The sequence below is a fragment of the Rhipicephalus microplus genome, chromosome 7 (assembly GCF_043290135.1).
Source record: "Rhipicephalus microplus isolate Deutch F79 chromosome 7, USDA_Rmic, whole genome shotgun sequence".
NCBI classification, from domain to species: domain Eukaryota; kingdom Metazoa; phylum Arthropoda; class Arachnida; order Ixodida; family Ixodidae; genus Rhipicephalus; species Rhipicephalus microplus.
In genome coordinates, this window is record NC_134706.1 from 83,997,162 (window position 1) to 84,007,889 (window position 10,728).

Genomic DNA, 10,728 nt, shown 5'->3' on the forward strand with positions numbered 1-10,728 from the left:
CTTACCAAGTGCTAACTTCCGCAATCCGAATGGTCACCGCAGTTAGCCATGCTCGTAATCATAGCAGTAGGCTTCTCCGCCAGAAGGAAAGAATGTTTTATTTTTGTCTGGGTATAACATCACCCGGAAGAGTGATCGGTCAACGATGCGGAAGCTCCAAATTAGTTTGGTGCTTGAGCCCTTTGAAAGGACGTCCTCTCTCCCTCTATGAATAGAGAAGAAAATGAGTAGGCTCAACTCATATCTCGTCTTTCCAAAGCCCCAGATTCGGCGCGAAACGCCGTTCTCCACCTGAAGTCGCTGCGTTCTTCACCGCAATACAAGCGGCGGAATCCGGGGCTTCTTGTTCGAAAGGCTCGGCTTCGGTTCCTTTGTGAACAGTATTTTCCTCGTCTCCCGGCGCTTGGCGAGCAGCTCCGGAAGCCTCTCGACGTTCTTGGCCAATCCGTCAACCTCGGAGCGAACTTCAAGACTGTATGCGCACCCTTTTAGGAGCATATTGACGAACACCTGCGACAGGCTGATTAACGCCACCTGCGAGTGATATAAGAGATACGGCTCGTTTGAGGTGGCCTCGCCGCACTACCGAGTGTCCTACCTCTCTGAAGGCGCCAGAGACGCAGCAAAAAGTTATTTTCGGGGAGGCTGGATGGGTGGGTGGTGGGTGGGTTTCATCCACAGCCTATGTATGTTAGAGCGTGCGATTCTGTGTGCGCAGTGGGTACCTAGAGGGGGCGGGGGCACTACAGGCCCTTGCCCCCCCCTCAAGCTTTTTAGATGCGGAGCATCTAATACTCGAGGCTTGTAGTGCGGCGCCGTCCCCAAGCTTCCTCCTCCTTCTTCCACCATCTGTGCATCCCTTCCTCCTCTACACACCGCGCGCGCTTCACTCCTCCACCATCTGTGCACCCTTCCTCCTCTACACACCGCGTGCGCTTCTCCTCTTCACGAACATTCGCTAGCTGTATAATGTAGCGCGCATGCGCCGTCACGCTTCGAGAACATCGGCAGCTGACGCGCGCGCTTGCGCCGTCACGCTTCGAGAACATCGGCAGCTGACGCGCGCGCATGTGCCGTTGCGCTTCTCCCCCTTCTCGAACATTCGACAGCTGACAGTGCATGCGCCGTCACGCTGTATATATACTCAAGGTCGGCGCTCGCTCGCTCAGTTGCCGCTCGTCGGTTGGTTTGTACGGCGCGTCGACGTCCAAGGTCGCGGTGAAATGAATTCCAACGAATCCACAAACACAATGATCGACGTCCCTTCGACCAGCGCCGCCCTTTCGCATACGTGTGTACGTGTTCACTCATTTAACACCCCCTCCTACAACCACGTTAACCAATTTAGCCATCGACCCAAGTAAGTCGCACTTTAACACCCCGTTAACCAATTATATGCTCCGCATCCTCCTCAGTGTTCCCCCGAGGGAAGCTGCGGGCAATTTTTTTCCTCCATGATCTACAAAATGGAAATAGATGATAATAAGGGGGCACCCCCTCCCCTACATCAAAGAGATGACCCCCTCCCCCCCAAAACTTTTCTGCCTACACCCCAGTGTGTGCGCGTACATATCAAGGAAAGCTGCAAAACTTCGGAAAATTTGAACTCCACGCCACCCTCACCTCTTGGCTAGGCCCATAGAATATACCTTAATTATAACACTGCAGTTGCTCTATTTGTGGAGGAAGGAATGAAAAACTTCGTACCACAGACAGACCACGCCGCCGAGGCAATTGTCTATTCACAACACAATAAGTAAGCAAGAAACACTTGCTGGAGCTAACAACTTGTAAGGGGTCGTTTCCAAAGATCTTGACGTAATATGCATGGGCATGTACAGAGCGGCCCAGTGTTTAAGGAACATCATTGCGCGCGCCGTCCACATGGCGCCCCCACCGACCAGCAGTTGCAAATATAGGTCGCACAGGCGCCGTGAGTGCTGTAGGGTGTGCTCTTTCGTCATCCACTACGATCTTCTGCCACACTCCGAATCGTCGCCAAGTATGCGGTACACGCGACGAAAGTACGCCATGCCTAGCGCTTATTCTGCTTGCATGAAGCTCGCTGCATCCACCGGACAGCGGTGGTGACGAGTGGATACGGAGCTGTCCGACGTTCCCTTTACCAGTGGACCACAGTCTACTTACTCACTCAATGGCATTCACGTATTCTCAAGATGACCGGCACCCACCAACTCTCACCGAGACTCACACTCAAGCCTATCTCGCGCAAAAAAGTATTTAATCATTGATCCCGTGTGACCTTATGCAGCCACTTCAACAAAGCAGGCATAGGCCTCACCTCATCGATCAAGCCGTCGTTGGCAACAATGAATTCTCGCCGAAGCTCCCAGTTTTCCTCACTTTCCCATGGCTGGCGGTAGGACTCGACGGGATGCAGCATCTTGCCGCGGGTCAGCTCTGCTGCCGCTCGCACTGCGGAACCGAGCAGCTGCCTCGCGTTCTGGTACGCAAGCCTTCCTGTTTTGAAATTACACGGGGTGGCCTGAGCAGTGGCTTTTATAGGCGAGCATGGTGATGACCCAGTTATTTGTATGTCGCATGCCCACTGCAGACTATAATCGCCACTGCAGACTATAATCGCCACAGATGGAAATACACGGAATGAGCTAGATGTGCTGCTATACCGAGAGTGTAAAAAAAAATGTGTAAACGCCAGGATCTTGCGCAGCACACCAGCATCTTCGTCTATTCGTCTGCCACAGCGGGCTCATACACCAAATCTTGTAACAATATGTTGCAAATCACGCATGAAATTTACCTGGACATTAAACAAAGAAATTTTGGGAAGCATACGCGGTTCGGAGAGAGAGGATGGAATGTAGATTTCTGTTTCGTAACACTGGTGCAAGGACCTATATTAACGCGTCAGTGAGCTCGTTTTATAAAAATGCTGGCATCAGCGTGGTCAGTTGTGACGGAAAAAATCATCATCTTGTGCGTGACTAAAAATAGTAAAAGATGCAAACAAAATGAATATTTTCACGTATGAGTAAGAATAAACCCAGGTCGCTCATGTTTCAAGCAGGAGTTCTAACAAAGTCAGCCGTCTGCTTGGAAATACAGTTAAAATTACTTCCTCTGCTTGGAAATGCAGTGAAAATAACTTTCATGTTTTACAAACGCACACGTCCGGTATATAGGCTTCGCAATACAACACGTGATACCGCACAGTAATATTGCGTGCACGGTCCAAGCCTACATAGCCATTGGGTGTCAAAACATGAGATTATCATAACAACTTTCTTATATAACGCCGGCCTCACATTGAAAAAGTCACACACGTTACTGCACGTATTCGCTTAAGACCACGCGGTGGATGCATAGCATGTTCGAAAAAATTTCACGCACATATTTTCTAGTGGTTGAAAGCATGCTACCCGTTACACAGAAGGCAGCCATATGCGAAAAGCTTCACTCCCACAAGCCACTTTCAACTTTGTGACGTCACTCCAGGCGCTTCCAGGCCTTTGGCGTGCCAGCTGTGCTCCGTGTGACGTCACTGCTTCTCGTGCTTGCGCAGAATCTCTTACCCTAAGCCACGTGAAACTGTTCAACCATGACTAGTGTAGCTTACGCTACAAAACTATAGATCCATGCGCACATAAACAAAACCCCCGTGGGATCTACCTCTTAAAATCAACTTTTTAGGAGAGAGGAAGCTTTCACGCAGTCAAAATAGCCGCCTGGACATTGAGGCGGTTTGCCCTATAGTTTAATAGGACTATTTTATTAAACTTTTCTCTCCATAATGCATCTCTGACGATTGGGTTTGTCAGTTGTCCTGCAGGTGGAAGCTCCGTAATTTACCACTGGGCCCCGGGGGGATGCGGGGTCCTTTGGAGACGTGGCCGTTGAGGTCGCTGTCATCGTCTGGGTGGCAAAGCACGCGGATGGCGCACACTCCGTGAAGCCCGATGCGGTACACTCCGTTTACGCAATGGCAGCCAGTATTTTCGTTCACTCTGCACTCGGTGCGGCCTTTTCCGGGACAAGAACAGGGGTGGCACACTTCACCATAGTCGCCCTCTGCGCAGTGTTGAAGGAAATATCAGGTGACTATACGCTTTCAAATATTCCTGTAGAGACGTGGAGAACTGGAATTCAATTGGCTGATGATACTTTTAATAAAGGAAATGCATTGAATATCTTAGAAAATATGTTGCGCACACACAGGAGGAGAGAGTGAAGAAGAAACAACACACGTCTCAGGTTTTGTCCTTGCCAGCTGCAACGTATTTTTTCTTCCACCTCAGTTTGTTCAAATTTATATCAAAACTGCTACAAATAACTTTTCCTATACTTTCCTTTGCTTTCTTGTCGGTTATTTCTCATAGATGTTGTCTAGAAAAGCAAAACGAGCCCTTCAAATGCCCTTATTTAATCAAGACACATTTCTTGTTTCATTTTCACTTCGTCCCCGTCTGTATGCACTTATACACCTTTCTAAGATGCAATATCACACAACCAACGAGCCATATTAGAAAAGTAGCAATTTTCTAGGCTTGATAACTGCACGGGTAAATGGCGAAAGCGTACGAACTTATTGCACAAAAAGTTTATACTAAAAACAAGTCTGATGAAAAGTGTACCTCACCATATTATGTACAAAGCTCATTCGCCGGCATACTTGAACGCAGATAATTCTGTTTGAGAATTTATGTGTGGATGATTGAGGTCGCAACCGCGAATTATAAACTGTGGTATGGAGCTGCCAGGAACTCGATGAAATTGACAACATCGGAAAGAAAGGACCTGAACTTTGCGAGGATATTCTCCACAGAAGTTTCTGTTCGTTCAGTCGACCAATGTTGTGCAGCAGCAATGCTCTTAGCTTTAGAGATATGTCAACACAATTTACTCACAAATTAAAGCTCCTTCTTGGAGTCTGAGTGACTTCGTATAACTGTCTCAGGTATATATGTGCCTATAGCAATTTATTTAGCACAGTGCATAACAAACAATGTTTCGCTCACTTGGCTACCGCCTATAGAAGGGAAACGTCTCGCTTGTTGTTCTGTTACACTTCCTTTGTAGTGCAGTTGGTTCTCATAATTACTTTTTTTAATTACTTTTTTTCTCCGATGGAGGCGGAAATGTTGTAGGCCCGTGTGCTCAGATTTGGGTGGACGTTAAAGAACCCCAGGTGGTCTAAATTTCCGGAGCCCTCCACTACGGCGTCTCTCATATACATATAGTGGTTTTGGGACGTTAAAGCCCACATATCAATCCTATAATTACTTTTTTCTGTTTTTGTAATCATTAAGTTTATCTTACTTATTTTTCAAACCTTTTTGTTACTTTGTTGTTGTCATTGATATTACGTTTGCATGCGACTACCACCCTGTGTAATGTTCCTTCAGACATTGAGGGTACGTGAATAAGCATGGCAATCAGCGCAGAACACGGTACGATCCACAGCAAGCACATGACAGGGATGATTTTCGAGACATTAGAGTAGATTTTGTCTTGACCTGGGCGTAATCGGGCTGCTTGTGATGATGAGAATGCTGAATACGTAATAACATAGAGGGAGCCCAAAACGAATGAATGTGTAGCGAATAAGTGAAGCTATTTTAATAAAATAATGTGGCAACCTCTGTATCACGTCCACAAATATTTGCTGATTTCAAATAAGGAATCCTATCTCGGACTGAAAATGATTAGTCAGTTCACAAAATATACATATATACGCACACATAAAGAAGGCGCAAACGCAACCGCTGTATACTGCAACTGCACGAAGTGAACACGGCTCAAATGCCATAAGGCTATTTCCCATTCGTGAAACGTATTCGGACGAGCGTATCGGAATTTCATCCAGAAAATGAATATACAAAGCAAATGGTTATGCACACAAACACTTACTTAGCTGAAACTGCAGCGTTAGCACGGACGCCGCCGGCAGGACAATAGCCATCACAAAATAGTTCATGATGGCATCAGCTGGCCTTGGCAGTTTCCATTAGAGTAGTCGAATATCAGGTTATGAGTAGCGAGTCGGATACCCAAAGAACAGAAAGATGTAGTTTCGTAGTTCCGATGCACAAGTGTCTGCCGATGTATACTCTTGCGCTCGAGCTGTAAGTCAGAAAACATCTGGTCTCGCGAGATGGAGGGAACGGCGGCCACTTACACTCTAAAAAAAAAAAATAAGAAAGAAAAAGTATGTGTGACTCTTTTAGGTGAGTCCTGATTATCCGTGTATATGAATCCCTTTAAATATGTACACTAACTAGAAAACAATTTTTTTCACGCATTATTAGAAAAGTGCAATTAAAAATTTCTTAAAACACCACTTTTACCCGGTTGGTAAGTGATACAACGCGCAAGAACAAAATGGGAGTGCAGACACCGCCATAAGGTTCTTGTACCAGACACCATGACGTTAAAAATTTTGAAGGTGTCAGCTGGGTGCTTCGTAGGTTCTCATCAATAACAAATGAAGTACACTGTCATTTGTCGATGTCGTAGCCCTAGGGTACAAATGTTCAGAAAGTTTCATCGAGCCAGTGTCACGAACATACGAAAAATACATTTTGAAGTTTCGAATGTCACGTGCGGGAATTTTGGTGCCAATTTCACAAACGAAACTTCGAGCTTGATTTTATCTGCCAATAAATGAACTTATGAAAGTGAAACGTACTGCATTAGAGTTGTCAAAGTGCAGTCTGTCAATCTAAACCAAATCGTTGTTTCTCTCTTGGGTACCATTAAATAGGCATGTCAACTGCCTTGAGGGTTGTGCGAACCTCAGAAAAGAGTATAATGAAAATTGAGGTACCCCAAAGGAAATCGACCGGCCTCTTTTAAGGGAGTCACAATACAAGAAAAACTAGAAATTGAAAAAAAATATTGGAGGGCTTTTTACCTTAGAGCATACGATGTGTTCGCTCGTTTTATATTTATATTTATGGAATGATGATCTGCAACAGCTAGCTTGAAAAAGTGAGCTTACGCACAATATCGGCTTGAGGTACGACAGGCTAGATTGCAGGTTGTTTATTACTATACTATTTTAAGTTTTGGGGTTTACGTGTGAAAATCATGTTATGGTTACGAGGAATGCCGATGACTCTGGAAATATTGAGTGCCGGGGTTCTCTAACGTCCACCTAAGTATATGAACTTTCTGCCTATACGACTGGACAGCATTGAGAACGAAATGACAGGAATAGAACGCGCGTCTTTCGTGTGAGCAGTATAGACCCAGCGTTGAAAGTACGATGGTTGGCTTTCACTAAAGTAAGCGCGTATTTCATTTATCGAATACATGTTAAAAGAGAACCACAATATTTTTGAGACGACTGGTAATAAAATTTGACTGCTTCCAACTGATTCCGTGAGAGGTCTTTGTGAACTTATGAAATCATCGTAATATGTTTAATTCTTGAGTCAAGAAAACGCAAGTTAGACGTTTCCATTCAAAACATTGTACTTGAGGAGGTGCCTTCAGAAGCAATTCACCAGATAACTGGAATATCGGTTAACATTCGCGATGGTAGAATATTTTATTGATACCGCATGACTGCAGCAACCCCGATATTGAAATAGTGTCAAAACACTGTTCTCACTATTTTCTCGAGCTCAATGGTACAAGGAAACTTGTTTTGACTTCCGTGGTGGAAAGGGCGTCATTATGCTCAAACTTACAAAGTTTTTATGACGTGGACATTTGTCATCACGCTGTAATCGCGGCTGTGTCGTAGTCATGGCTCGACGCTATAATTACGTCACGCTATCGTAATCATGTCATGGAGCATCCGTAATATGGTTCTTTCATGGTCTTTCCAGCGTCGTCATTGCCTTGCGAGCTTGTCATCGTTGTGCCACCGTCCAATAGACGTCACAACGCTATAGTATACGTTTGGAAGACCATGTTAAAGTGTATCTGTCTTAAGTTGTGAGACGTGCCTCTGCGCTGTAGCCGGAAGTGATTGCTAAAAGAAAGCAGCGTTCATTAGACACTTTATAGGCCTATAGTTTGCGCTGGCTCACTCTACACGTGGCTTTCTGCAAACATTTCCATGCAATCATACTTTGCATTTACGACCTCAATTAAAAAACTGCTGCCCGGATCATAAGTCAAGCTTTGTCAACTGCACCTATACATTTGTTTGTTCTTGCTGATATAGGTGACTATCGTATCGCTCTTGTCTTTGAATTAACGAAGTAGTTGAATGAGCTAGTTGGTTGCGCAAAGGTTAACAGCGCTGTATTTAACAGTGCATATTTAAGGTCAACAGATTTAAGGTTACCTGTTTCTTAACTGTTTGCTTACCTATCTATAAAAGTTTGCTTGTTAATAAAATTTTACTTGGAAGGCAGCGCCTGTCTCATCTGTTTATTGCCTGTTATCATGTTTTCTCGCGCTGTTAACCTTAAGTAAAAGTCCGTGACCACTATCTTTTTCAATGATCAAAGTTATTTCATTCGGGCAGTTGAGTAAAACGAAAAAAAATCCGTGTTTCATAATTTGAGGGGTTCTGTCATGTTCTGTTTCAAATGGACTGATGTGGAGAGGGTGAGCTCTATACTATACCTTGGCTACTCCAGTTATATAAGTTCAGCGACGACAAAAAGTGCTTTCTCAAAAAAAACAAAAAAAAACAGCAACTGAAGAGAAAAAGCATACAGCACACAAACTAGCCTAAATAACACGCTTATGTACAATTCTTTTGCAGGATTTCACATGGCAATAAAGCGTCCACTCGCACACGTTTCTAGTTTTCGAATGGTATGTGGACTAGCACATCATTCCATATTCTGAAAAGCCTAGTGATTCATTACAAGCGCTACTCTAGTCCATTGTATATTATGACGTATTTGAGGAAGGCGTTAACCTTTTTCTGATTATGTACTTCAAGTGACAGCCTAAGTAGTTCCCTCGGTGTAAGCGGGCACCGGTCCAAACTTGCTGCTTTTTTTCTTTCATTTGTTTACTTTGGACAATCTAAAGAAATATGCACGGAATTCTAATCTTCGTCCCCACAGTAGCATTCCTTTGAGTTGTACTGGCGTATCTTGTGCAGAAAGCTGCGCGCACTCCATAACTTCTGCCAAACTCTGTGAAGTAACGTGTCAATTTATAGTTATTTATTTATAGCGTTCAGAGAGATATGCCACTAACGAAAATTTTTGTTGTAGATCTGCCTCCTAAAGTAACGTTTGATTTATTTAAAGCACTCCTACATATTACTCTACCTAGCTCCTTGGATTAATATATTTCGCATATCTGCTCCGGACATATCGATTGCGCAATGTCGTTCTTCGTTCAAAGCTTTATCGACTTGTCTGCCTCTTCATTGCCCATTATTCTTATGTGGATGCGTATTCAAATAACTGCGATGACGTGAGCCTACGCTCAGGTGTGTTGAAAAGTTTCTGTCGTATACATCGGGGTATTTCGTCATTTTCGGAAGGTGATCTCGCATTTTCGATTATTTGATGGGCGAAATTGCTATTCGTAGATATTATTCCAGTGTCCTGTCTAGGAATTGTCGCAGGTAAGTTTAATGGCTTCAAAATAAGCTGATTCTGATGTAATCGGTGAAGATTTGTGTGATAGTTTGTACATTCTCATCTCTTCAAGTTCTGGTATAAAGACCGCAGAGGCGGACACTTGTTGAGTGCAGGACTCATCTCTACATGTCTTCGTTGTTCCACTGTGCCTTGTATAAAAATGCTGAAGCGCCATCTATACAACCAATAAAGAGGTGCCACGGTGGCTTGCACGCGTATATTATCTTTGTCATCATCCAGAACGGCCAGTGTATAAAGGTGGGTTTGACACTGTCTGTCATTTACATCCCGGTACTATTTCTTGGAATGATGGCACGCTATCTTGGAGTCGTGTGAAAGTCTTGTGTGTTAGCTTGCCAGATAAAGGACGACCATCATACTGCGTGAAATCTCTAAATACTCTCTTGACGTTTGCCTAGCTTGGAGTACTGCCCATTGAGGCGGTAGAGCCTGTGCATTTTCCTAATAGCAGTAGTAGTAGATGGTGACAACCCCATACATACTCGAAGTGCGGAGACTTCTTTCAATGGAGGCTGGAAGTAGAAGCAGAGCAGAAGCAGGGAGTGAATTTTGAGAGCATATCTACGCAGAGCCAGCAGTGACTCTGTAGTACCTCCCCATTTAGCGCCGCAGAAATGACGGAGGATTTAAAAAAAAAAAAGGTTTCAGACAACAAACGGTTAGCGAAAATTCTATTTCACTCTGGCACGAACGATTCTCTATGAATCGACGTACTTCGACTTTCTAAAACTGTATTTTATTCATGTGCGCTAATATGTATAATTCAATAGCTTGCGTACTCATTAGAAATTGGTGTCCAACCAGTCTTAGTGCGCAAAGGAGTACCGAGTTACCTGATATTGAAGTAAATGAAGATCAGTGTTGGGGAGAAACCTTAAGCCGTGATTAACTGCCCGTCTTTTTCGAAAGCCCGAGGATGACGTGAGGTATACTCAAAATAAAAAAAAAAAAAACGTTCTTCCAATCACGTCGTACGGCAATTAGAAGCTGAAAAAAATCAAGCCTTCTTACCTATGAAAAACCTCCACCAGGACTGGAAGTAATTGAAAGCCGCTATTACCAAGAACGTAAAGCAGCAACGAAAGTGTGCTCATGTTTCAGACATTCCCAGACGTAATACTTCTTCGCTATGCCTTAAACACCGCGATGCTGACCACATGGGAGA

The 10,728-nt window shown here is 44.3% G+C and overlaps 1 protein-coding gene across 1 annotated transcript; it reads right to left on the reverse strand.

Annotated features, from left to right (window-relative positions):
• Positions 1 to 80: 80 nt before the first annotated feature.
• Positions 81 to 5,956, reverse strand: LOC142767806 (uncharacterized). The gene is made up of 4 exons (XM_075870047.1): positions 5,890 to 5,956; positions 3,832 to 4,050; positions 2,303 to 2,481; positions 81 to 534 (listed from the first exon to the last, which is right to left on the reverse strand). Exons 1-4 carry the CDS (start codon positions 5,954 to 5,956, stop codon positions 310 to 312), a joined length of 690 nt encoding a protein of 229 aa, XP_075726162.1. The 3' UTR covers positions 81 to 309.
• Positions 5,957 to 10,728: the final 4,772 nt, after the last annotated feature.

Coding starts and splice junctions, on each gene's coding strand:
- LOC142767806 (XM_075870047.1), bottom strand. CDS start 5,956: ATGAACTATTTTGTGATGGCTATTGTCCTGCCGGCGGCGTCCGTGCTA. Junction 2,482..3,831: donor CATCCCCCCGGGGCCCAGTG/GTAAATTACGGA, acceptor ATTTCAAAACAG/GAAGGCTTGCGTACCAGAAC. Junction 535..2,302: donor ACGACGGCTTGATCGATGAG/GTGAGGCCTATG, acceptor TATCACTCGCAG/GTGGCGTTAATCAGCCTGTC.